Source organism: Leopardus geoffroyi, chromosome A2, assembly GCF_018350155.1.
Source record: "Leopardus geoffroyi isolate Oge1 chromosome A2, O.geoffroyi_Oge1_pat1.0, whole genome shotgun sequence".
NCBI lineage: Eukaryota > Metazoa > Chordata > Mammalia > Carnivora > Felidae > Leopardus > Leopardus geoffroyi.
In genome coordinates this window covers 58,101,648-58,129,568 of record NC_059331.1, presented here as the reverse complement: position 1 = coordinate 58,129,568, position 27,921 = coordinate 58,101,648, and the positions used below count along the sequence as shown (strand labels likewise).

General features: G+C 44.7%; 1 protein-coding gene and 1 long non-coding RNA gene across 8 annotated transcripts in view; one reads left to right on the top strand and one right to left on the bottom strand.

Moving 5' to 3' along the window:
* Positions 1-12,798, top strand: part of KBTBD12 (kelch repeat and BTB domain containing 12) — a 76,099-nt gene extending 63,301 nt beyond the window's left edge. For 5 of the 7 annotated variants that reach the window (XM_045494017.1, XM_045494019.1, XM_045494018.1 and 2 more), the window contains one exon: positions 9,951-12,798. In XM_045494017.1, the coding sequence (XP_045349973.1) occupies positions 9,951-10,132 (182 nt within the window). In that variant the 3' untranslated portion in view covers positions 10,133-12,798. The remainder of the gene's footprint in view (positions 1-9,950) is intronic. The other 2 variants (XR_006716091.1, XR_006716089.1) reach the window with 2 other exon arrangements.
* LOC123606088 lies at positions 90-20,819 on the bottom strand. The gene is made up of 4 exons (XR_006716092.1): positions 20,806-20,819; positions 20,287-20,298; positions 13,403-13,409; positions 90-1,060 (listed from the first exon to the last, which is right to left on the bottom strand). It is a non-coding gene; the product is annotated as an uncharacterized LOC123606088 (long non-coding RNA).
* Positions 20,820-27,921: the final 7,102 nt, after the last annotated feature.

Below are 27,921 nucleotides of genomic sequence, written 5' to 3'. Positions count from 1 at the left end.
AGTGCCTTTCACCCTGTCTCTCCCACTGAATGCAAGCAATATCCCTGGGTAGAATGCATGGAGCAGCTACCTGAGAACTCTTGAAACTAAATGGTCATGAGCAAATTGGGGAAGAGAACCAGAACTTGCAATACTACCAAATCAGTAAGTTCCTCATTTGTTTCCCTTGGTACCCACTGGCCAAGACTCAAAAGCAATCTGAAACCTGGAACCTTGCACCAAGTGTGGAGAGAAAGAGCTCTAAGAGAAGCCCTTTAGTTCTGTTTCAAGGAACAAGGAAGAGGACCCCATGGGTTAGAGGAAGTGGGGGATTTTTTCTTCATTTTCCCTTCTCTCCCACCCAGCCTTCAGGCAATGCTGCCAGGTGGTGCCTGGCAGCTGCAGGGTCTGGGCTGGCATCCTTCTCTCCTGACCAGGGAACTTTGGTCCCAAGTATGTGAGGAAAGACCCCAATGCTTTTCTCTCTCCATCTACCAGTCACTTAGACCTGGAGGCAAACACATTCGAGGAACGTGTGCTGCAGAGCCAGGAATCTAAAGCCCAAGCTTTATAGCCAGAAGGTCAGAAAAGAGAACAAGGGAATCCCTAGGGGCAGAAAAGTGTCAGGAAGATTGCAGATAGGAGTGAGCTCAAGAAAATGATCCCATAGCTTTGGGCTTTTGGCTCAGAGGAAGGGAAGGCGCAACTATCTTTCATCAACCCAAATCTGGGTTCATCTGATACCAGCCACCTCCACCACACCACCTAAGTTCAACACCAACAAGATCAAAGTCATATACCTGAGGTGCATGGGTGAGGCAGTCAGTGCCACATCTTCCCTGCCCCAGAAGATCAACCCACTGCATCTGTCTCCATAAAAGTTTGGTGATGACATTGCCAAGGCAACCAGTGGTTGAAAGGGTCTGAGGATCACAGTGAAACTGACAGGCCCAGATTGAAGTGGGAACTTCCACGTCTGCCCCAATTACCAAAGCCCTCAAGGAACCAGCAAGAGACAGAAAGAAGCAGAAAAACATTAAGCACAATGGAAATATCACTTTTGATGAGATTGTCAACATTTCTCAACAGATACAGCACTAAGCTTTAGCCAGAGAACTCTCTGGAACCATTAAAGATATCCTGGGAACTGCCCAGTGTGTGGGCTACAGTGTTGACGTCATCAATAGTAGTGCGGTGGAATGCCCAGCTAGTTAAGGAAAAAAAAAAAGGTCCCGTGAAGTTGGTTATGAACTCCTGAGCTCATGCCCAAGGTGCACATGGATGATTTAGCCATATATTTTGGTATACCAAAGTCTTTGAAAACTGATCTGAATAGTAAACCACTGCTCAGTCGCTGCACAGCCACTGCATGGGCACACAGATGGAGAGAGCCCAGTAACATTGCAAGGGCTTTGAAAACTGAGCTGACACCAGGAGCATAGCCTGCAAAAGATAGATGGTAACATACCTCACTGGGTTAGTTTTCTGCTTAAAAAAAAAAAAAATATTTTTCCACAGGATTTAAACAACACCCAGAATCATACAATATTCACAATGCCTACATGTAATTCAAAATTACTTGACATACCAAAAACCAAGAAAATATCAATGTCTCACAAGGGAGAAGACAAGAGAAGATACCAACTCTGAGATGGCATGGATTTTGTCTTTGGGGGTTTTTTTGAAATATTTTTTTAAGTTTATTTATTTATTTATTGAGAGAGAGAAAGAGTGAGCAAGCCAGCAAGGGGCAGAGAAAGAGGGAGAGAGAGAATCCCAAGCAGACTCCATGCTGTCAGCACAGAGCCCAATGTGGGGTTTGATCCCACAAACCGTGAGATGATGACCTGAGCCAAATCCAAGGTCATATGCTTAACCAACTGAGCCACCCAGGCACCCCAAGATTTTGAAATAACTAGACAGATGCTTTAAAGCAATTATAATAATGGGGCTCCAAGAAGGAAGAGTGACTACTTTTGAAAGGTATGTAAAGATAGGAAGTCTCAGTAGAGAAGTAGAAGTTATTTTTTAAAAAGGAACCAAATGGAAATTTTGGAACTGGAAAATGAAATAGCAAATAGATTACTCAATGGTCTTAATATCACAGTGGAAATGACAGGAAAAAATGAGAAGTGAGTACATTTGAAGGTAATAAATAAAACTTACCCAATCGGAGTAACAAAGAGAAAAAATTGAAAAAGAAAAGTGAACAGAGCCCTGGGGACCTATGAGACAATATTAAAAGATCTAATACTCATGTCATGATCCCAGAAAGAAAGGAGAAAAATATGGGTGAAGAAAAAATATTTAAAAGAATAATGGCTGAAAACTTGCCAAAATTGGCCAACTAAATACACTTACAGATTCAAGAAACTCAGCAAACTAAAAAAAAGATAAACACAAGAAAACTCACACCCAGACACATCATAACCAAACTTCCAAAACCTAAAGATAGAGGAATAGATCTTGAAGAAGCCAGAGAAGAACAAAAGATAACATATGAGGGGAAAGTATTAGAATGGGTGTGAATTTCTCAAACCAGGCCAGAAGGAAGCAGAACAAAATTTTTAAGCTCTGAAAAAAAAAAAAGGAATCGCCTGGAATTGTATATTCAGTAAAAATATCCTTCAGGAATGAGGGCAAAATTAAGGTAAGACATTCTCTGATGGAGAGGAACTAAGAGTTTCTTGCCAACAGACCTCTAAAAAAGAAAGTTGAAGCAAATTCCTCAGATCGAAGGCAAATGATGTAGAGAAAGTTGGAACCTCAGGAATCAAGGAAGAGCAACAGAAATGGTAAATACGTGGATATTCGTATAATCGACTCCTTTTCTCCTCTTCAGTTCTTTAGAATACGTTTGACAGTTGGCAGAAAAAATTTTTACATTGTCTGACAGCGTTTTCTTTTTTTTTTTTAAGTTTTTATTTTAATTCCAGTTAGTTAACATAGTGTTATATTCCTTTCAGGTGTATAACACAGTGATTCAACAATTCTGTACACCACTCGGTACTCATCACAAGTGCACTTCTGAATCCCTGTCACCCATTTAACCCATCCCCCCACCCACCTCGCCTCTGGTACCCATCAGTTTGTTCTCTCTATATATAGACATATAGGAACAAAACAAATGAGCAAAGGAGAAGTACATATTATATATATTGTATATATAAATTCTTAAATATATATATTTATATATAAATTTTAAATTTATATATTAAATACAGAGAGAGATTTCTTAAATTCCACATATGAATGAAATTATATGGTATTTGTCTTTCTCTGATTGACTTATTTCGCTTAGCATAGTACACTCTAGCTTCATCCATGTCATTGCAAATGGCAAGATTTCATTGTTTTTTATGGATGAATAATATTTCTTTGTGTACATACAAAGAAATATTATATATATAATAATATCCATTCATCAATTAATGGACATTTGGGCTGCTTCCATGTCTTGGCTATTGTAAATAGTGCTACTATAAACGTAAGGGTGCATGTTTCCCTTTGAATTAATGTTCTTGTATTTTGGGGGTAAATACCCAGTAGTGTGGGTGCTGGGTGATAAGGCAGTTCTATATCTTATTTATTGTTTTAATATTTATTTATTTTCGAGACATATACAGAGACAGAGAAAGAGCACAAGTAGGGGAGGGGTAGAGAGAGGGAGACAAAGAATCCGAAGCGCCTGGGTGGCTCAGTCGGTTAAGCGTCCGACTTCAGCTCAGGTCACGATCTTGCAGTCCGTGAGTTCGAGCCCCGCGTCGGGCTCTGGGCTGATGGCCCAGAGCCTGGAGCCTGCTTCCGACTCTGTGTCTCCCTCTCTCTCTGCCCCTCCCCCATTCATGCTCTGTCTCTCTCTCTGTCTCAAAAATAAATAAACGTTAAAAAAATTTTTTTAATAAAATAAAAAAATGTTCAAAGAATACAAAAAGAAGGAAAGAGAAAATCAAGGTACAAAAATAAAAGGAATCATAAAATAGTGACCTAAATCTAAACATATCAATACTTACATTAAATATAATGGTTTTTATCAGGTAATTTCATCTCATAGACCTTCCACCTGTGCTTAAAGAAAGTGTAATCTCATTTAAAAAAATAAAAAAGATGTCTTCCTCTTGGGAAAATGAAACTCAAAATATTGTCTTGAAAGAATCATTTCCTATTTTAACTCCTCCATGTAACTTTAAGCATGAAATGAATTCTATATTTCTTATACATAAACCCAGAATACTTAGTAGGAGTTCATTTACAAACCATTACATAGAATGTCAATTATCACTTGATCAAAAGGGGTTTTACATATCCATTTCTACAACTTGGTGGAAAATATAAAATCTTTGATTAACTAATTGAATTTATAGACAGAGAAAGAACGTGACCACGCAACATGATTTTATAATTACACTGATATCTCTAGAGGGCTATAGAGAACCATTGCTTCCCCGTCCACCTCCTTTGCAGACAGACAACTACGTATACTCAGCCATTCATTTGGGGGTTTTTTTCCCCCCATTTGAATGGACTCTTGGCTTCTTCCACTAGCTGAAGCCATCAGCCGCTGGTTATGCCTATTTGTGACATTTATGACCCTCCTCTTCCTGATTGAGTCAGGGGCACTTAAGTGGCTCCTTCCACTGATATGTGGCCCCTTCACCACTAGGGTCCCCTCAGCGGAGGACAAACCAATTTAGCCTGGGGTCCATTACTCATTTCATGATTTATTATTTATTCACATACCCCTTCATTCAAAAGGAAATAGAATTTGAGATGGCTTATAGAGATGCATACAACGCAAGAAGATAGAAATTAAAGTAAATCAGGTAATTGAATGAAAGGAAAATGAAAATAGAAAAAGAAAATCAAGCAAGATGAGGTGATGTCAGTACATAAAGGTGCCCGAAGTTCTTTTGCCCTGGCTATGTCTGGACTGCCAATTTATCTCTGATCTCACTAGAGGCCAGAGCAGAAAGGAAAGCACTCCCTGTCAGAGATGTGCAGTACCCTCAAGGGAAGAACAAGCCACTGCTTAGAACGTACACATCTTTTAAACATGGGAGAAACTTCTCCCATAGCCTCATATAGAGGAGTGGGAAATGTCCCCAGCAATGCTCCCATAATGAATAAAATGGCAAGTTAGCATCTCACTGAAGAGTAAGTAAAAAGAAAACAACTCTACAAAGGTCTAAAATATTCTAAGTTTTTGGCTTTCTGGTAGAAAAGTTTTGGCAATCTGGTAGATTGAATTCAAGGATGAAATTAAAAAAATTTTTTTAATGTTTGTTTATTTTTGAGACAGAGAGAGAGCATGAATGGGGGAGGGTCAGAGAGAGAGGGAGACACAGAATCTGAAGCAGGCTCCAGGCTCTGAGCTGTCAGCACAGAGTCCGATGCAAGGCTCGAACTCACGGACCGTGAGATCATGACCTGAGCCGAAGTCAGACGCTTAACCGACTGAGCCACCCCAGGTGCCCCTCAAGGATGAAATTTAGACTGAAGTGTGCTTCTCAAATTTTTCCACTGAGGTACTACCAACGACAGACAGCACCCCCCTAAAATACATAGGGGTGCAATCTAAGGCAGTCTACCACATAGATGGAATTTCTTTGACAGCTCATTATTTGTCTCAAAACTTCTATTTACTTCATGTAAAATAATGTTTCAGACCACTTACTCTTGGAAGTGTCAGGATGCAGGGAGAGTTTCTTGACTCCTTTAATAATTAAGTGTGTTTATTTTTGGAATATTAGCTGAATTGAAAAAAGCTGACATTGAGTTCAACCTCCAGTTTCTTTCTCCTTGTTAGTATGATAATGTTTCCAGAACCCAAAGTCTCATAAATAGGTAAATACAAATGCCAACCCGATTCCTTGCTTTATGAGCTCTGTTAGCAGAAATTTAGGACAGCATCCAGGATGGCCCCACCAGAACGTGTGGCCCTGCCCAGGTGATTCTGGGGCAGGGGAGGGGAGGGGCAGCGTGGCAGGGGTCTGTGCTCTTCCTGAGAGTTCAAGCCCCCCACAAGCATGCCTGTTTTCTAGAACACTAGTTCAGAGCTTTCATACTCAAGAGAGCTTACTGGCTGTCTTCTTCACTTCCTTGCCACTGATGCAGTAATTTTCATTCCATATAAATAAAGTAAGAGATTTCTAGAAAAGCTGGTAATAGGCATACATGGTTTTTTAAAAAATGTCTCCCCAATAAACACTGCAATGAGCAGAAGGAAGCAAAATTAGTGAAGAAAACTGTCTACTTGGAAATTGTAAAAGGCCCCAGCCTGCATTAAGTTGCAGAAGGACGCCAGAAGCCTTCACCCAGCTAAAACAAAGCAAAACAAAAAAACAGTAAGCCAGATGTGGCAACGGTAAAAGACACATTCCAAGACAATGGTAGTAAGATGGAGAAGGCCATTTCATCTCAATAGGAGTAACAAGCAAGAAGATGAAACATTGTACTGGACACCTGTCATGTTTTAGGGGCTGACAGCATTTCCAGCAGCAGTGCCCACAGCCACAGCAGCCAGCCGTGTGAAGGAGCAGTGGTAGTGGTCTCCCCTGACAGGGCCTCCCGCCAAGCCTCCAGCTCTCCTCAATCTGTTGACCTACCTTCCTTGCAATAAATCCCCATTTTTGGAAAGCCAGCCCAATTTGGTTTCTGCTGTGGCTACCAAGAACCTGAACTGACACAAAGGGCATGACCCTTTTGTGTTTAACAACTTTGAAATATACATACCAGAAATGTATACAAATCATAAGACAAATGGATAAATCCACAAAATCTGCATGGACTTTAAGATACCTTTCTCATAAATGGACAGATCAAATAGGTATTGAAAAAAAGAAATCAAAGCAAAAAGATATTTAGAGCTTTGTGTTAATTTAAGCTAAGTACAATTAAATAAGAATTCAAAATCAGTTCCTCAGTCCCACTAGCAATATTTCAAATTATTCAATACCACATGTGTCTAAAGGTTGCTGTGTTGGACAGCATGGATTATAAAACATTTCCTTCATCACAGTAAGTTCTACTGGACAGAATTAGTATAAAGAAAATGTGATACACACACACACACACACACACACACACACACACACTGGAATATTATTTGACCATGAAAAAGAAGGAAATCCTGCCATTCGCCACAACAAGGATGAACTAGGAAGACAACGTGCTAAATGGAATAATCTGGACACACACAAAAAAACAAATACTATACCATCTCACTTATATGTGGAATCTAAAATAGTGATGTTCACTGATGTGGAGTGTGGAATGGTGGTTGCCAGGGACTTGGGGTGGGGAGACTGATGATGTTGGTCAAAGGCTTTCAGTTATAAGATGAGTAAGTTCTGAGAATCTAACGTACAGCATGGTGACTACAATTAGCAATACTGTATTGTATACTTGAAATGTGCTTTAGTGTTCTCACTACACACATGCACACACACACAAAGGTAACTGTGTGGTGACTGATGTGTTAATTCACTTGATTGTGGTATTCATCTCACAATGTATACCTTAAACATATATAATTTTTGTCAATTAGCCTCAGTAAAGCTGGAAAAAAATATTTACCTTTATACCTAATTTTGTATTTGTAATTTTGTGATATTTTCCTTAAAGAGGACCACCAAATTTATATAAGCTTTAGGTCCCACTCATTGTCCTCACCAATATACTGTGGAAAATACAGTGATACCACGATGTCCCCCTTCATTCAATAGAGCTTAGTAGTTACGAGCACAGGTTTTGAGAACTGCCACTTCTAACTGTATGCCTGTAGCCACAGCATTTAATTGCTGTAAGTTTTTCCAAATCTGTAAAACTGGAATAACAAGAGTACTGGCTCACAGGCTTATTATGAGGATGATATAACACCGTGTCTCAAATGCAGCCAGCACATAGTGAGCACAGTAGACAGTACACATACAATAAATATCAGTTTTTACTATTTTCTGGTGTTTGGGGAGTGAAGAGTCTCTCAGGAAATGCAGGTGAAAAAAAGACATTTTCAGGGAAATGAAAGCTGAAGGGTTTGCAGTAGACCTCCTCTAAAGTATATACTTTATCACAGTATATACTTTATCATACATTATCATAGATGAAGTCTAAGATGCAAAAAATAATGAAGAGCAATGAAAGTGTAAATATGTGGGTTAATTCTAAATGAGCATTTATGTATAAAACAATAATGATAATGTCTTGCACAGTTAAAAGATATGTAGAATTTAAATGCACACCAACAGTTGCTAATAAATTGGGTGGGCAGTAAATATAATTAAACTATTCTAAAGCCCTCCAAGAAGAGGGTCAAGCATTGATTATCTTTAGGTCTTGATAAGTTGAGTATACATGTTTTACTTTCTAGGATAAACACCAAAAAAAAAAAAAAAAAAAAAAGAAGAAGAAGAAGAAAGAAAGAAACAGGGTTTATAACTTCTGAATCAGTAGAGGGAAGGAAATGGAATAATAAAAAATACTCAGCCAATCTAAAAGATGGCATTAAAAAAGAAAAGAAAGAATAAGTGAGACAAGGACAATCCACAAATGAGGTGGTAGATTTAAACCAAAATAGATCAGTAATTAAATTAAATATAAATGGATTAAATGCTCCAGTTAAAAGACAAAGATCATTAGAATGGTTCTTGAAATCTGACTTTTTAGTATTTATCATATCAGTCAAAAGACTGCTGATGGAACTTATTCTAGAGTAAGAAGATCACTCATAACAATAAATTTATAAATGGTAAAGTTTATATGTACTTAATAACAGACTCAAAATGTGTATACTAAAAATTGACAGAACTAAAAGGAGAAACAGACAAATCCATAATCTTAGCGGAATATTTTAACAAAACTCTCTCGGTACCTGGAAGAACAAGCCCACAAAAATCAGTAAATACATGGAAGTGTTAGCTAACATGACCCAATGAGTGTATATGGGACATTGCACCAACAACTACAAAATACATATCCTTTACAGGCACATATGGACCATTTTCAAAAATTGATAATATGCCAGGATTGGGCACTTTTGTATATATTATCTCCTCTGATCATCATAAAATTATGAAATAGTCATCCAGACCAGGAATCTTCCATCTGCCCCTCCAGACTCACCCTGCCCCATTCTTTGTCATGCTCTATGTCCTGCGAAGCCGACGTATACTGGGTACATTCACAGACACCTTTCTCCTCTGGCTTCTGGTTGGGTTCAGCCAATGGGAGGCAAGAGCAGAGATTGTTGGGTGAAAGGAGGGTAGAGTCAGGGCATTTCCTGTCCCTGCCTCCTCCCTGTGGGGTTGCTGAGGATGACTGCTCCATCTTCCCCACCTATGTCTGCTGCAACCAGGCTGCACTCTCCAGACAGCTGCCCTCCCCAAGTCCAGTCCCTATTCCTCCCCTTGCTGCCTCTCAGGTCTAGGGGTGGTAATAGCCCTTGATGTTCTTAGCCCTGGAGGATTGTGCCATCCCTTGTGGGTCTTCTTGAACCCTGCCCACACCTTTCCAACAGTCCCTTCACTAAATTCTCTTCAAATCATCCAGATAGGGTGAGCCATCTGTTTCCTGCAAGGACCCTGGCTTAGTATTAGCATCCCTGTCTGCCTTTATGGAACCATATACTCAGGGAGGTCAGCAACTCATACAAGGTCACAAGCTGTATCTCCCCTACAGGTGTAGAAATAGGACAATTTCATCTGTAGCTCCCAACATTAATAAATTAGCAAATGTAGACAGTAGTATACCCTGTTAGTATGTCAAATAATTTCTGAATGTGAGTTGTAACATGGCCTTTGTTAGTTTCTTATATGTCAGGGGCATTGTGCCTTCCATTTAAAGTATGTTTATTCAGTTGTTTTTTCATTTTGGTACTTGATGCCTTTTAGAGGAAGTTGTTAAATAGAGTGAAAATGGCCTCTGAATTTAATACCCCCATGATATTTTTGTCTTCCTACCTTGCTATTTTTCAGACCGACATGAAGTTATCTCCAAAGAAATACTGGAGCTAGACCCATGGGAAAACCAGTGGAATGTTGTAGCCATTGATGTCCTCATGCATGACAGTTACGATGTCTGTCTGGTGGCCAGGATGAACCCCCGAGACCTCATCCCCCCACCTTCAGATTTGGTGGAAGAAGGCAATGAGCACTGAAGTCAGTGTTTGCTGTAGGACCTCCTGCTACGTCTGCACAGGAGGCATTAGGAATGGAGAGAGCCACAGGCCCCAGCCAGTCACCCTGGACATGTGTGTTGCAGGTATAGCGGTCCATGTGCATAGCAGCGTGTGCTTGGTGCTGTGATAGGGAGTGAGCAGAGTCTGTGCTCGGGGACCTCCAGTCGGCTAGGATGGACAAGACATTACAAGGCCAAGTGTGGCGACAGCACAGGAAGAACACAGGGTGAGTGCCATAGGAATCAGGTGATGGAGGGACCTCATGCTGCTGGGACTCAAGGACTGCACTGTCAAGGAGCAGGCCTTTCACCAGGGCCTCGGAGGATGAGGAAGAAGCAGTCCCATGGGTGCAGCTGATGGGGACATCACAGAAACAGCTGGGCAAAGGCCCAGAGCTGGGTCAGGTTGCCGGGGCCATAGGCTCTGCTACTAAGGTTGGAAAAGAAGGTTGCAGATAAGTGACCAACACCTGGAAAAGCAAGGACTGTGGACCTGGTCTCTGAGCAGGGGAATTATCTCAACATCCTGTGATGTTAAAGGAAGACTTCTCTCTCTGCTCTGTTCTGGTTTCAGTCTTACAAAGGCTTTCTATTCTCGTGTATGATACTCTTCTACTGCAACAACATTGCCCAAAACGGGGCTAGCGGTGGACCACAAGTTGCCAACAGCTCAGGCACTCAAGCCCAACCACAGTGAGCAGAGAGGAACTCCACCCTGGGCCAGGGCAGTGCCAGGGACAGAGATGGGGAGCCCTGCTACCCTGGCCCACTCAGGTTGGCACACAGTGCCCTGGACGAGACTTATCCAAGCTGCCCTTGGCCGGCTCTCAAGCGCATATGACCTTCTGGACACTGGCCCTGGCTGCATGCAACTGGCCTAGGCCACCCATAGTCCAGGCCCTGGAGTGAAGGAGAGAGGAAGCATATCCTTTTGGCTACCTGCCGCCTGCCCTCTTACCCAGCGTTTTCAATATCTTCCCCAAGACTGGAAGGTAGGGATGGAGCTGCCTGCTTCAGCCCCCGGTTGAGCATCATCAGAAAACAAGCACTCCCAAAATATGCTTTAGGGCTGACATGTAAATGACATGTGGGAAATCCATCTATTTTCCTGGCCATCCATACTCTTGGAAGCACAATGGATTCAAAGAATGCATTTTGGTAGCTTCTCCAGAGTTTCCCAGTGCACGGGACTCTTGCTTACACAGGAGTGGTCAGCAAATTCCCTAGAATTTTCCCAGAAGGAGACAATGCTAGATCGAGATGGCTCTTCTCTGGTGCAGAGCTGTGTGGCCATGATGCCCATCAGCCCATGTCGCCAGATTCCAGAGAGAGGCTACACCAGGCAGAAGAGCCAGGTCCATGGAAAATGGAGCCAGTTGGAAACCTGCTTCTGCCACCACCCAGGGGGTCCACTTAGACCAGCGCAGGTTGTCCCCAAGTAGGCCAGGCTCTAGGAGGGCAGGGGCCGTGTCTGTCACTTTGCACTTTGCAACTGTGCTACTCGAAGCCCGTGGTGAGCAAAGTGTGCTTGTAGGCAGTGAGGCGCAAACACATTCTCTGTGTTTATACAGAGGGTTCTAAGAACACTACTCACGTGAGTTCAAATGAGCTGATCCTTCTCCACAATCTGTGGATTATTTTTCTTGCTGCAAAGGCAGAGCAGTTCTGAGAGTGGGCTGTGCTGGCCATGGAAGCCATGGTTGCAGAGAGCCCCCCACAGGTCTGTTTCCCCAACTTCCTCTTAGCAGAACCACGGTGCCTGCTGCACACACACACTAGAAGCTGCCACATTTCCGTGTGTCAAGGAGGCCTGGCCGGCACGCCGTGATCCATCTTCTAGAGGCACTGGGTTCAAGATCTCGGCCCTGGTGCCAGCGTTGCTACTTAGCCAGCCGTGTGATCTTGGCCAAAAATAACCTTTTCTAAAGCCTCATTTTCCCCAAATGAAGGATGGGAAGAAAAATCATTTCTAGGGTTGGTGTGAGGACCGAGTGAGAAAGTGCTGAGCACAGTCCTTGTTCGATACTAAGACAATAAACATCCTTCACCTGCCATTATTTCTAGTAGCATCGTCATTGTAGTCTGCATTTCCCAAAGCATGGTGCCCACAACAACCAGTACTTGAGTGGACTCGTGGGATTATAGGGGAGCCGTGCATGTGGTGTGAGGGGGTTCTTAGCTCCCCAGACCCAGCCACTCAGGCCCTCCAGGTGGTGTGCAGGTAAACAAGCAAGCCTTCGCTTTAGTGTCTATTTTAAGCCCGAGGTGCTTTTTGTCTGACTTTCATATTTGTAATTAAAAACAAGATGTCTCTGCCCTCCTGTTGGCAGATATTGTCAGAGATTCGGCTTTGAATTCCTACCGCTCCTTTCCTCATCTCAGCTGACGGCTGTCCCGGTATCTCAGTGGAGGACTCTCAGAAAACATGGACTCTTCGTGAGGCAGGACTTCCGGACACTGAGCAGCACACCATAGTAGGGAAATGATCCGGAGGCTGAGGCTGGCAAGAGATGGCAGCCATCAGCCCAGCCCCGTCTGGTCTGCATCCGCCAAGAAAGCGCCACTGTTCTCATTGATCGACTTTACGATGAGCAAATGCTTTCAGTTTGAACTTACAAAATAAAAATGTACGATAATGAACAATCACTTTTATTGTTTTTCACATTGCAATTCCATGTAGATTTCTCTTGAAGAAGGGACTCCTATGCCAAGCAAGTACTGAGCATCCCGGGGAGGGCAGGGAGGGATGTCCCGCCAGAAAATCACGGGGAGCAAGCAAGGCCCAGAGGCCAGGACGTGTGAGGTGGGAAGGGGGGCAGGAGGTGACCCTGCTTCCAGGACGGTTGAAACACAGGAGGATGTCAGGAAAAAGAGATGAGGCCAATCACGAAAGGCCTTGAATGCCACACCAAGGAGTCGGTCGCTGCCTTGGCACCTCGGTTTCAGGCAAGGAAGTCCTTCAGGAACAACCCTCCAGGGTGCAGTGTGGATGGGCAGGGTGAGAGCAGACACGGGCAGGAGTCCCTGTCACCGAAGCTGAACTAACCTGGTAACCACGAGGTTAGGACAGTAAGTCCATTGCACAGAAAAGAAACAGAGGGTGTGTGTGGTTTGTTAGCAGATTCAGAGAGCAGGGAGATGCTGGGAGATTTACCACAGGAGAATGGCCAGTCACCCAAAACCAAAACCCAGAAAATGTTTTCAGGGGTCCTGCCCCCTCCACCAGTGACCCTTAAAGACAGCCACCAACCAGATGGCTTCAGCCGTTCACACTGGGCCCAGCCGGGAGTCATCGAGAGAGAAAAGAGGGTTTGGGGTGTAGTTGACTCACCCCACTTCTTTGCCAGCCCTAGCGGCCCCAGTTGGCCCCATCCTTGTTTGCAACAACAAGGAGGCTGTCCCAGCTCATCAGGAAGTCCTGCATGAAGCGGTCACAGAAGCCACTGCTTGTACCATAGCTAGCTTAACAGGCCATGTGGAATAATCTCGGCCAAAGGGATCTAGAGGGACATCTCTGGAGGGACTTTTGGAAGGGTTTTCTCTGCCAAGTCTTTTCAAGTCTGTGTGCCACTGGGGCTGCAGCCACTGCCCTGCGGTGACAAGGAGACAAACAGAGACAGCTGCAGTTGACCCATAGATGGGGACCAGCTGGGGGCATGGAGAGACCCAGGTCCTGGATAACACGCTGAAGCCACGGAATGAACCAGCCATGGGACTTTTTGCCACATGCCACTTGTTTTGATAAATGTTCCCTAAGTTCAGACTTCCCTGAGTTACTTGCAGCCCAAGATTTCCCAACACTCCAACCCTCCCCCACCAAAGCCACTTGCTCTTGGGGTGACATTGGCTAGCCCCGCCCAAGGGGAGGACTCAAACAGTCCAGTTGCTGGGATATCTGAGAGTGTCTTCACTCCCTCTGTGAGGGGAGTTCTACATGCCTGGCCGATGGTTTCCGAGCTATCTCTCCAGTATTTTCCTCTCAAAACTCCAGTGTTTTTGTTTCCTACTAATCCCACCCGCCACCTGTTTTTGTGAATAAAATGTTCTGGGGGCACAGCCACACTCACCATGTACGTTTTGTCTACGGCTTTCCGGCTGCAGCAGCAGACCTAAGGAGCTGCGATGGAGACCTCCGGCCCGTGAAGCCCAGAATATTTACCATCTGGTCCTTCACAGAAAAGGTTTGCCAACTTCCAGTGCCTTCCATCAGATTCCCTTGACGAGAAATAGTGAGCTAAGGAAATACATCCATTATAAAGGAAAATAGATGCCTAGTCTTTTGTTTTCACATATATACCATGGTTCTCTTCCATTCTGCTTTTACTCAGCAATATGGCTAAAAGAGAGGGTTTCACTTTCTTTTTTATGGGCCATATCGCACCTTATCACAGGTGTGACCTAATTTCTCTAACAGATCACCCAGGGATGGGGATTTCACAGTTGTTCCCTCCAGCTGTTACTTGAAGGGGTAGGGATCTGACCTGCTCTATTGCTGTGAGCTGTGGCACCCAATTCCAGACTGGCGGTTGTTTGGAAAGTGGGCTTTGCACGGCACTTAGGTTCTCTGTGGAGGCCAGGAGCCTGGGAGACAGATGCAGGGGCATGCCCGGCTGTGCTGCATGTGGTCTCAAGCCACTCAGTGGCATCTGGGCTTATGGAGAGACATGACAGGTAGCAGCCAAGTTAGGAAGCAGAGTGGATTCATGCAAAGGCTGGTCTGAGCCGCACTGAAGGGCTCACGAGGAGGGCACCCAGTCAGCACCGAGAGGGGCACCTGATGTGTGAGCGTGGTCGCAGCCCACGTGGGAGGCCAGGCACGTCCCTCAGCATTGAAAGACCCAGCAGTGGGTCATCTCCAAGGTCCAGTGCAGCACAGGAAAAATGAGGTCAGAAAGAGCAACCGAAGCTTCTGGTGCCACACCAAACCTGGGGCTCTTCACCCCCAAGGGCACTTCCTTTGAGTCAGAGGCATGGTCTAAGGCCCAGCAGTGGCAATGATCGCCGGTTTCTCTGCCTTTGCAATGCTGTGGGTCTCCAGAACCATATTCTAAGGGGAGCAAGCCGACTCTGTGTCTGTAGCATCTGAGGGGCGGGACCTGGGAGGATGGACCAGGGAGAGGGCAGGATCAGGACATCCCATGGCACAGATCTGACAGCTCTGGCCCAGATGGAGCCACTCTCCCCCTTTCTCCACTTGGCACATTGGAGGGCTCAGCCCTGAGCTAGCGGGAGGCCCCTTGCCACCAAGGAGCTACTCAGAGGGGAGCCGCAAGAGGAGGATCAGAACTCACCCACAGTGGGGAACCTGGTCTTTCTCACTTTTCTTGAGCCAGGGCTGAGCTGGACAGAGATCCATGATGCAGGGCCCTGCCCTCCACAAGTTCACGTTCTAGAGGAGAGACGAATGCATATACAGCAAAGGACGTCTTATGAGGGGTTGGAGTCTACACATTTTGCACTCACTCTGCCCAAGTGGTTTCCAATCATTATGTGCACAACTTTCAGCCGGAAAAAAAAGTCACTGGCTGGCTCAGTGGGTAGAGCACGTGACTCTTGATCTCAGGGTTGTGAGTTCTAGCCCCACACTGGGCATAGAGATTAGTTAAAATACCAGCACACATACTCTCTAATTGCCACCAAGCCCTACCAAAAAAAGTTTTCTGTCTCAAAAGCAGACCCACGCAAGCACCACCTTGCTGGCCTCTCTCATGGCCCAGAACCCCAGGTGCAGGTAGCTGGGTGCAGAGAAAGCGGGGCCAACCAGTTCCCATCCCAGCCTCCACACCCTGCTGTGTGGCCTTGGGCACCCCTCATCCCCTCTCCCACCTTTCTGGTCCCTACCTAGACAGTGGGACTAATCATTTCCACTCCACTTGGAGGGTGTTGGAGAATCGAATGAAGTGAAGTGCATATCCCCCCTTGGAGGAGAAAATTTCGTAACCTGGGGGAGTGACCCTGGGGCCTCTCTCTACCCACAGCTCTCCAGGGCCACATCCCACACCACCCACCTTATGTGACCTGAAACCTCTCTGCCTCAGTTTCTCGGTCTGCGAAAAGAAGGGTGAGAAAGATCAGCATCGGTCTCAGGATAGCTGTGAAGACCAGACGTTTGGGCCAGACCGTTGCTCAGAGCTATGAAGAGATTAGAACAGTCTTCTGTTGCTCTGATTTCTCCAGCTCCCCCCACAGCACCAAGAACTCTTCACTCTTGCGACACACTCTTGCTGAGTATCTACCATGGTCCATGCACTGCTCTGGGAACTCCCCTCTTCAGTCTCTCCAGAACATAGAAAGCTAAGCCAAAGGAAAAAAATAAATAAAAATCAGGGCATCATTAACCCCGGAGAGGAAAGCTAGCCACACCTTACCAAGGCTCAGCTATGACTGGTGTTTACATCAGTTTACAAGAACGCAAAGCCTGAGCTGGAATTAATGACTAGGAAGGGAATAGGGGCAGGGACATGGGTGAGGACAGGGACGAAAGATCCTCAACAAGCAGGCACCCTCCACTCCTATGCCGGGTGTTCTCCATTATTGCAGGAAAGGGCCTTCCATGCCCGAGTCACTGAAGAGCCTCGGCAGGGCAGCGCCTGGTTCTCAGGAGCTAATGGACCCACAGTTTGGAGGCCCTTGAACCAGCAAAACTCAGAGCTGGCCTGGACGCACCACAGGCCCAACCTCTCACCCGCCAGAAGGGGGACCCCAGGCCCAAGCTGGGAAGGACTCTTGCAAGGCCACACCAGGAGCTCGTGGCAGAACCAAACACGACCCACTCAGCTGACCCCGGTCCCCTCCCCACTCGCTCTTGTGCATGCACGTGGTGGAGAACATCACTGCTTAAAGACCACGAAACAGCACCAGGTGTGGCCCTCGGGGCCTCTCTGAGCCTCTGTTGCCCCATCTGTAAAATGGGGGTATAGTAGTAAGCAACCCTTAGGGTATGGGGGTTAAAAGCACGCATGTAGATGAAGCGCCTAGGGGAATATTGGCTCACCTAAAAGTTAGGGGTCTGCATTACCATTAATTATTGTTAATTCCTCTACCAGGAAGAGACAATCTCTGTGGTGCAATGTCAAGTGAAAAAGGCAAGATGGAGAACTAAGTATATAACCCGGTTCCATTGGCGGGATGTGGACAAGGCCATGAGCACCACCACACATGTCTGTGTCCATGTATGCATGTGTGTGAGTGTTTATGAGAGTGTTATGTGTGTATGCAGACGCATGTGTATATGTGTATAAGAGCGTGTGTGCCTATAATGTGTGTATGGCGGTGTGTGTGTGTATATATGTATGAGTGTGTCCTGTAAGGGTGAATACAAACCTAAAACTAGAGAAATTGAGTCTTATCTGGTGCATGACAGGAAAACCAGACCCTCTCCCACACTTCAGCATTTCCTTTAGAAAAGTTGACATTGTAAATGCTATATCTCTGTCTCCTTGAGATGTATGTAAATCTCTCTCTTTTTTTTTTTAAGTTTATTTAAAGAGAGAGAGAGAGAGCAAGAAAGCAGGGGACAGAGAGAGAGAGAGAGAGAGGGAGAGAGAGAATCCTAAGCAGGCTCCACACTGCCAGCACGGAGCCCCACGTGGGGCTCAAACTCACAAACTGTGAGTTCATGACCTGAGCCCAAATCAAGAGTTGGACACCCAACCAACTGAGCCACCTAGGTGCCTGGTATGTCACTCTCTTTTAAAGTTTAATAAGGGGGTGCCTGGATGGCTCAGTTGGTTGAGCATGAGACTCCTGATTTCTGCTCAGGTCATAATCTCAGAGATCATGAGATTGAGTCCTGCATCAGGCTCTGCACTGACAGCATGGAGCCTGCTTGGGATTCTCTCTCTCTCTCTCTCTCTCTCTCTCTCTCTCAAAAATTAAAAAAAAAAAAAAAAAAAGCTAAATAAGGAGGCACCTACCTGGCTCAGTCAGAAGAGCATGTGACTCTTAATCACAGGGTTGTGAGTTCGAGCCCCACATTGGGTGTACAGATGACAAAAAATAAATAAATAAATAAAATAAACTTTTTAAAAATAAATAAAAGCTAAATAAGCTTCTTGACGGTTTTGCATCCTGGGACTGGCTTTCTCAGAGTCAAGCCTCCCTCTCTAAAATGTAAACATTCAGAAGGTTGGTGCCTGTCCCCCCTCTTGCCAGGTCCCAGGACGCAACTGCCTGCTTGTCAAAGGATGGGAGGAATTTCACTTTTCCTCTGGGTAAAGACAACTAGCACGTGGGCAATGGCTTGTGTCTGCCAGGCTGTATAAAAAGGTAAGCTGTCGTTTTCTTCTTTGCAACCTCTTTAGCGGATTACCCATGATGCATGCAGTCTGGTTCAATGTTTATTCAATAACAAAACTGTTTTTTTTCTCTTCTATCTTCGTGGAGAGGTTTTCTGGGTTGGCAAGAGATTTTAATTATTTTCCCAGCGGTATGTGCATGTGTATACGACTGAGTGTGTGTGTATACATGTGTGTGTGCCTGGGTGTATATGTAGGCATTGGGGGGTGTGGGGGTATATAGCAAGATTCCTAAGAAGCTGGTACACTGCACCCCTCCAGGACTCTGGAACTGGGAGACTGGGGTCAGACAGGGAAGGGAGAAACCAAATTTTTTTGTAAATTTTGTTTTAACGTTTACTCATTTTTGAGAGACAGAGAGAACAGAGCGTGAGCTGGGGAGGAGCAGAGAGAGAGGGAGACATAGAATCCAAAGCAGGCTCCAGACTCTGAGCTGTCAGCACAGAGCCCGAGCCCAGGCTGGAACTCATGGACCACAGGATCACGGCCTGAGCCGAAGTCAGACGCTTAACCAACCGAGTCACCCAGGCGCCCCTGAAACCAAATTTTTTCTATATACTCTGTGTGGCAATTGAACTAAGCACATGCATTGTCTTTCAGAAAAAGACATAATTTCCAGTCACTTTGCACTGTCTGCAGGAGGGTTTTCTCTATATGACTAATGACAGTTAACCCAACCACAGCTCCCTACGGGCCCTACATCCTTTAGTCATTTAACCTCCAAAGCACTTGGCAGACCTGCCAGCCAATCGCTGCTGCTGTGATCACTCCCATTTTAGAGACAGGAAAGCTGATGCTTGTCCAAAGTCAGGGGGGTGGGAGCACACCGGGGTGGGGAGTCACACCCAAACCTGTCTCTGTGTGCCAACCACGTGCCTAGTGTCCCTCCAGCGCAGGGGTCCGAGTGGCGGCACCCACAGCTGGTCCCTGGGGACCTACAGCCCTCAGTCCTGCGTCCCTGGATCTCTCCCCTGGGAGCCACTCAGCCAGACTCTCCCCCCCTTCAGGGCTTTCGTCTCGCAGGATTCCGCCGCCCCCGCCCAGCCCCAGTCTCGCCTGCAGCGGCTGCGGCTGCGGGTCAGACAGGACCCGGGTCAGACAGGCGGGGTGTGAAACTCAGGGCAGTCAGGACTCAAGGGCCAAGAACACTGATTACATCAGGCTCCCCCGAGAAGGGAGGTCGAGCTGCCAGACGGATTGCTCTTTGGTCCACTGAAACCCAGGAAGGATGAAGGATGGTAGCAAATGGAGCGGGAAAACAGGGCCACCTGGAAAACGGCCTTGGACCTGGTGGCTCCAGCCGCAGCCTTCGGGTCACTGTCCCGTGGACAAGGGCTGCCCCGCCCAGGCGTCAGGTGCCAGCTAGCCAGGGCCGCCTCCTTCAGCGCCACCATCAGGGGGGCTCACCCTGCTTTTAGGGTCAAGGCCACGCCCCTCCTGGGGCGCCAGCCCCGAACCACCCTCCTTGCCCCTCTCCGGGAGGCCGCGTTTCCCAACGTTGCGGCCGCGAACCGGGCGAGGATGTCAGGGAAGCAGCTCCTCCCCCTGGTGGCCGGACCCGACAACTGCCCGCGTTGAGGCGGTGGGCCCCCGCCCTGCCCCCGGGACCAGGCTCGCTCCCCAGGCCCTGGCAGGGCCTGCTCCCGACACAACCCGGACAGCAGGGATCCGGAGAAGCAGGAACCGCATTGGCAAAGTCCCTTAGACCTGGTTTAGAAACAGGGTACCTAAAGAAGGTCTACAAAACGATAAGCAAAAAAAAGCAGGGGGCGTGGGCGGGGGGGATGAGCAGCCGAGAAGACACCACTCCTCACCCCTCCTTTGGCAGAAAGCAGACAAGAGCGCCGTCCTGACCCGGCCTGGCCGGGACCCTCTGCCGCGTGGAGCACCTCAAGGCAGCCTCTGTGGAGAATGGCTTGGCATTACTTGGTAAAGCTGAAGGTGCAAACGCCCTGCCTCGCAGGTGCAGAGGGAAGAAACCCTTGCCCCCAGGCCAAGGGAGGTGTAGGCATGCGCGCAAGGCATTCACAGCAGCGTTTTTTGTAATAACTGGGAAGGTGTCAGAAAATGAACCCAGCGCCCCTCAACAGAAGAATGGATGGCTACTCTAGGTGCATTCGTGCAACGGAACCATCTGCAGAAATTAGAACAAACCAGAATACACACATCTGTGTGGATAAATCTCAGAAACATAACATTGAATGACAACAAGCATGTAGCCCGATTATAGATCCCGCATGAAACCACAGCGTAAAACATGCGAAATGATGCTGTGTATGAGTTAGAGATGTGTACGGATGTAATAAAGTAAATAACGTGGATGACAGAGACTCACAATGACCTCAGACAGGGTTACGTGTAGGGAGAGAGAGAAACGCGGTGGAGAAAGGCCCAAAGCTGACTTCGGTTTCATCAGAATGTCTCCAGGACCTCAAGGATTCCCAACCAAGTAGGAGGCAACATCAGGATTTGTTCTAGCCCTGTGATCTTCACACAGATATCTGTTACATTGTTCTCTATTCTTTCCTACATGTTTCCAATATATTTTATAAAGAGCCACACAGCACTCCATGGTTCTAACCCCAGCTCCCGCGCCACTGGCTGTGTGGCCTTGGCCCAGTCACTTAACCTGTCTGAATCTGAGCTTCCTTATCTGTATCAGGAAAATAGTAAGAGCTACCCTGTCAAGGGAAATGAAGGAGTCGGGGCCTGGGTGGCTCAGTCAGTTAAGTGTCCGACTCTTGACTTTGGCTCAGGTCATGATCTCATGGTTCATGGGTATGAGCCCTGCATTGGGCTCTACACTGACAGTGCAGATATATATATGATATATGTATGATATAGATAGATAGATAGATAGATAGATCTATTATATATATATATATATATATATATATATATATATATATATATAACGATATATTTCCATTCTGCCATCAATCAACACATAGGTTCCAGTTTGGGAAACTGTTATGAAGGGTGCTATGAACACTTTGTCCATGTCCTTTGGTGAACATATGCAATCATTTCTCTTGAGTATCTTCCTAGGAGTGGAATCTCTGAGTCGTAGCATAGGTGTATGTGTAGCTTAAGGTAAACTGTTTTCCAAAACGGTCACACCAATTTCCACACCCATCAACAATGTACCAGAGGTCCTATGGCTCCATGAGCTCACTGTCCCTTGCTGTTATCAGACTTGTTCATTAGCTAGTCTGGCACATGAGTGGTGATAAGGCAGCTTTGAAAAACCTAGCTCCATGCCAAAACACACATAATCCAATTTAAAAAATGGGCAGAAGACATACATAGACATTTCTCCAAAGAAGACATACATGTGGCCAACAGACACATGAAAAGATGCTCATCATCACTCATTATCAGGGAAATATAAATCAAAGCTACAATGAAAGACCACCTCACACCTGTCAGAATGGCCAAAACCAACAACACAAGAAACAACAGGTGTTGGTGAGGATGTAGAGAAAAAGGAACTCTTGTGCACTGCGGGTGGGAGTGCAAACTGGCGTAGCCACTCTGGAAAACAGTATGGAGGTTCCTCAAAAAATTAAAAATAGAATTACTTTATGATCCAGTAACTGCAGTACTGGGTATTTACCCAAAGAAAACAAAAACACTAACTCAAAAAGATATATGTACTTTAAAAAAATTTTTTCCAATGTTTATTTTTGAGAGATAGAGAGACAGAGTGTGAGCAGGGTAGGGGCAGAGAGAGAGACATACACAGAGGAAAAAGGTTCCAGGCTCTGAGCTGTCAGCACAGAGCCCAGCGTGGGGCTCGAGCTCACGAGCGGTGAGATCATGACCTGAGCCGAAGTCGGATGCTTAATTGACTGACCCACCCAGGCACCCCCAGACTCTTAATTGCAGAAAACAAACCGGCAGCTACCAGAGGGGAGGTGAATGGGGGGATGGGTTAAATGAGTGATGGGGATTCAGGAGTGCACTTGTAATGATGAGCCATCGGGTGATGTATGGAACTATTAAATCAATGTATTGTACACCTGAAACTAATATGACACGATATGTTAACTATACTGGTATTGGGGCGCCTGGGTGGCGCAGTCGATTAAGCGTCCGACTTCAGCCAGGTCACGATCTCGCGGTCCGTGAGTTCGAGCCCCGCGTCGGGCTCTGGGCTGATGGCTCAGAGCCTGGAGCCTGTTTCCGATTCTGTGTCTCCCTCTCTCTCTGCCCCTCCCCCGTTCATGCTCTGTCTCTCTCTGTCCCAAAAATAAATAAACGTTGAAAAAAAAATTAAAAAAAAAAAAAACACTATACTGGTATTTAAAATTAAATTTAATTAAATGCTTAAAAATAGCTCCATAATATGTCAAAGGTCACAAGGAGCCCCCTAAAAAAAGGCCCCATTGTCCAAAGATGGGAATATTTGAGCATTAAAAAGAATTATTGTAATTGATTAAAACCCATCAAATAAAAATTCACAAGTTTATAAGGATAATCAAAATAAGGGAAAGCAAAAATAAATCTAATTTGCCACTGTTGGAGGTAGCTATTGAGTATCAACTCCTCATTCTCAAAATTATTACGGGGCATAATTAAGCATGATTCCCGACTTACCTGTACCAACTGGAATTCTGGGTTACCAAGGAACTCTAGCTGATGTGGGAAAGCTCTTCTTTGCAGAAGCTTTCCATTTATAAATGTGGAAGTAGGGACAGCTTTAAAATCACAATTGAAATAACTGATCCAGGCTACAATCATCAGTGAATGCCAAAGCCGTGGGGTGATAGCCACAGGCTGACAAAGTCTCATCCCCTAGGGAAAAATCCAGAGGGAAAATATACCTTATAAGGGAGAGCAAGCTGTCATTATCTGGACCCACTTATCAGTAAGAGCAAAACAAGCAGACATTCTGTGCCATCTGACATGATACGGAATGAAGTACCCAGCACCACCTGTGAAGGATTCTTGCCAAAAATGTTGTAACTACATCCAATACATCCTTCAATATAACTTTAAGTTGTTAGGAAACAAAAAATGGAGAAGCAGTTAATACAATGCCACAGGGGAGCAAGCAGATCAATCCAGAGAAAGGGACTTTCTGCAGGAAAACTGGCCCCATCTCTTCCACGGGTCCGTGGCACAGGGAAAACTACAAGGAGGAGGGGCTTGAATCGCTTCACTGATTGTTCTCTCGTCCACGGCAGCTCTCTGGCATCCTTGCCCACCCAGGCTGAACTTCTCAGAGGTAAATACGAGTTGGCCCCGTGGATCTTCAAAAACAGTTTTGGAAGTATGAGTCATTGCTGGTGGAACACTTCATTTATCCCTAACATGAGAGAATGAAGATTTTCTAGTAAGCATAATTCCTAGGCCAACAGTATTCAACTGTCATGCTGGAAAATGCATTAAGTCACATATGTGACTTCATCAGAGTAAAGTGCACTGTGAGAGATCTGTCAGTAATGATTTGCTTTATTTAAATCAGATCAAACTCATCATTTGCACTTTAAAAGTGGCTTCTTGGGAGGGAATGAAGGTGTTACAGGGAGTACCAGGAAGGTACAAGCAAGACACTGCATACAACCCAAGGGACTGCTTGCAATAGAACTACTACCGGTCAGAGACATCCCAGCAGAGAACAACATTGGGACTAGCTGTTCTGGGGGTTCAGGGTTTATCCTGTGATCAACACACTTTTGTATAACGGGACTTGAATATATGCAAAATACACCTTACAATCCCCTGTAAGAAGGACTAACTACTGTACCAAACTGAAAGCCCCCTTTTAGGTCTCGTGGTCATCACTGTGACTGTCATATGCTTCCTTATGCTTGCCTGGGGCTTAGCTCACTCTCACTTTTCTGTCTTTCCCTCAGAATGGATCATTTCAATTGTTCTATCTTTATGTTTGTTGATTCTTCCTCCTGCCTGTTGAAATCTGTATTGAGCTCCTCTGGTGGAGTTTTCATTTCTGTTACTGTATTTGTGTTTTTACTCTGTAATTTCTATGTTTGTAATTTGTAGCTCTTTATTGGTATTTTCTATTTGGTAAGACAGTGTTCTCATACTTTCCTTTAATTCTTCAGACATGCTTTAATTTAACTCTTTGTACATGTTTTGGAAAAGCACATTTAAAGTTTTTGTGTAAGGAGGCATTCAGATGGATAAAAAAAAACACAAGAAAAGATGCTCAACATCACTCATCATCAGGGAAATACAAATCAAAACCACAATGAGATACCACCTCATATCTGTCAGGATGACTAAAATTAACAACACAGGAAACAACAGGTGTTGGCGAGGATGCGGAGAAACGGGAACCCTCTTGCACTGTTGGTGGGAATGCAAACTGGTGCAGCCACTCTGGAAAACAGTATGGAGTTTCCTCAAAAAGTTAAAAATAGAATTACCCAATGATCCAGCAATTGCACTACTAGGTATTTACCCAAAGAATTCAAAAATAGAGATTTGAAGAGGCACATACACCCCAGTGTTTATAGCAGCATTATTAACAATAGCCAAACTATGGAAAGAGCCCAAGTGTCCATCAACTGATGAATGGATAAAGAAGATGTGGTGTGTGTGTGTGTGTGTGTGTGTGTAATGGAATATTACTGAGCCATGAAAAAGAATGAAATCTTACCGTTTAAAACAACATGGATGGAGCTAGAGTGTATTATGCTAAGCGAAATCAGTTACAGAAAGACAAATACCATATGATTTCCCTCATATGTGGAATTTAGGAATCAAAACAGATGAACATATGGGAAGGGGAAAACAGAGAGAGGGAAGCAAACCATAAGACTCTTAATGGTAGACAACAGACTGAGGGTTGATGGAGAGAGGTGGGTGGGGGATGGGTGAAATGAGGTGATGGGTATTAAGGAGGGCACTTGTTTTGATGCCCTTCTCATGTGTTATACGTAAGTGATGAACACTAAATTCTACTCTTGAAACCAATATTACACTATATGTTAACTAACTAGAATTTAAATTAAAATTTGGAGGAAAAAAATTAAAACAAAAAGAACCCTTACCTCACACTTCACACTGTACATAAAATCATTTTCCAGTGGGTCAAAGACCTAACTACAAAACATAAAACAATAAAAATTCAAAATATAAGAGAAAATCTTCATTCTTTTGAGGTATGCAAAAAAATTTTTTTAAACACTAACCTTACAGAAGTACAGAAACACGAACTATAATATAGAAGATTTATAAATTCTTCTTCATTGAATTTAAGAACTTCTCTGTTTATTAACAGATATCACTAAGAAGTGAAAACTCAAGTCACAGAACAGAATTATGTTCACAATAATAGAGCCAAAAATAAGGAAATCCTGCAAATTAACAAGAAAAAACAATCCTGAAAATTTCACGTAAAAAAGACCAACGATTTGGACAGACATTTCATAACCAGATAATAAACCCATGAAAGGGTGATCAACATCATTAGCCATCTAGGCTAATGCAAATTAGAAGTACAATGAGAGATCACAACATGACCACTAGAATGAATACAATTTAAAGGAGAAAAAAGGTAAAACCATGGGTAGACAACCGTACAGATCAACAGAAACTCTCGTTCACTGCTCATGGGAGTATAAACTTCTAGAATCACTTTGGAAGTCTGTTTGGCAGTGTGACATGACTATATGATAAGCGATTCCATTGCTAGATACCAATGAAAAAGCACAGATATATGCAGCAAAAGACATGTACAAGTGGGTTCATAGCAACATTGTCCAATATAGTAAAAGATGAAAAGCAAACCAAATATTCCACAACAATAAAATGAATAAGAAATTGTGCTATATTGTACAATAGAATACTACCAGTAACGAAAAAGAACAAGGTCTTACTACATGGAGCATGGATGAACATCACAGGTGCAATGTTGAATGAGAGAGCAGAGACAAGAGAATCCATATTGTTTAATTCTATCTACATGAAATTCTAAAACAAGTAAAATTAATATACAGTGATAGAAGTCAAAATAGTGGTTATATTTGGTGAGAAAGTAATGACTGGGAGGGTGCATAAGAGAGGCTTCTGGATGTTGGTGAATTAGATCTGATCATGGTTAACAAGTGTGTATGTAAGTAAAATTTATTGAGCTGGACACAGATTTGTGTATCTTATAGTATGTATGCTGTACCTTACTAATAAAGCAAACACACGGACAGGAGCACCTGGGTAGCTCAGTCGGTTGAGCACCAGACTCCGGCTCAGGTCATGGTCTCATGGTCTGTGAGTTCGAGCCTGGCGTCGGGTTCTGTGCTGACAGCTCAGAGCCTGGAGCCTGCTTCAGATTCTGTGTCTCCCTTTCTGTCTCTGCCCCACCCCTGCTCATGCTCTGTCTCTCTCTGTGTCTCAAAAATAAATAAATGTTAAAAAAGTTTTAAAGCAAACACACTGACAAATAAATGAATCATTTAAACATACATACATACATACATACATAAATGTCATTGTGTATTAAGTCCAACATCTAGGCTTCCTCAGGAACAGCTTTTATGGATTGCTTCTGCTTACTGTGTATGGGCCATATTTTCTTTCTTTCTTTCTTTCTTTCTTTCTTTCTTTCTTTCTTTCTTTCTTTCTCTTTCTTTCTTTCTTTCTTTCTTTCTCTTTTTTTTCTTCCTTTTTTTCGGGGCATGTTTTCAAATCCACATTGAAAACTGGACATTTTAAATAATATAATAGGGCAACTCTAGAAGCCGATTTTGTCCCCTCTCTAGGGCTTACTTTTATCATTGTTATTGTTTGTTTGCTTAGTGATTTATTTGGACTAATTCTGTATCCTTTGCTGTGTGTGGCCACCGAAGTCTCTGCTGAGTTAGGTTAGTGATCACCTAATGATTAGATGGAGATTTCCTTAAACACAGGAGACCAATATTCTCCTAACATACACGGAGGGGTTCACTGCCTGAGCAAACCCTCAACACTCAGCTAGTCAGTGGACAGCTCAAGGAGTAGAGCCTCCAGGTCCGTCCCGTGTTAGAGTCTTTGCTGGGCACATGCATAGCCGTACGCATGTGTGTGCTCAACCCATGCATGTGGCCTTCTAGATTTCAGGAATGTTTTAGAGCTCTTCAGAGCTGCTATGGATGCCCATTCTCCAGTTCTGCCTTTTAACCTTTTTGGCTAACTTATTGTCTCAAGCATTATTTGCTACTTCAGGCAGTTGTGAAGGCAAGTTGAACCCTTGCCTGCACCCTTGCCTGCACATGTTATTGGCAAATGCCCTTGGGGAAAAGGCTTTTTTGCACTAGGTGAATTCTGAGCTCCAAATCAAGTCAAATAAAGTGGGGTCTTGCAAGTGGGGTCTTCCAGAGACCCTCCGGACAAGTCAAGTAGTGCCAGTTCTCTTGGAATGGGGCTTTGAAGCAGCTCCACCCCGCTCTGCACCCTCCGGTGATTGCCAGGCCATCGGTTTTCGCCATTTGCACCTGCTGCTCTTCCGGGGGTACCGCAGAGCTGG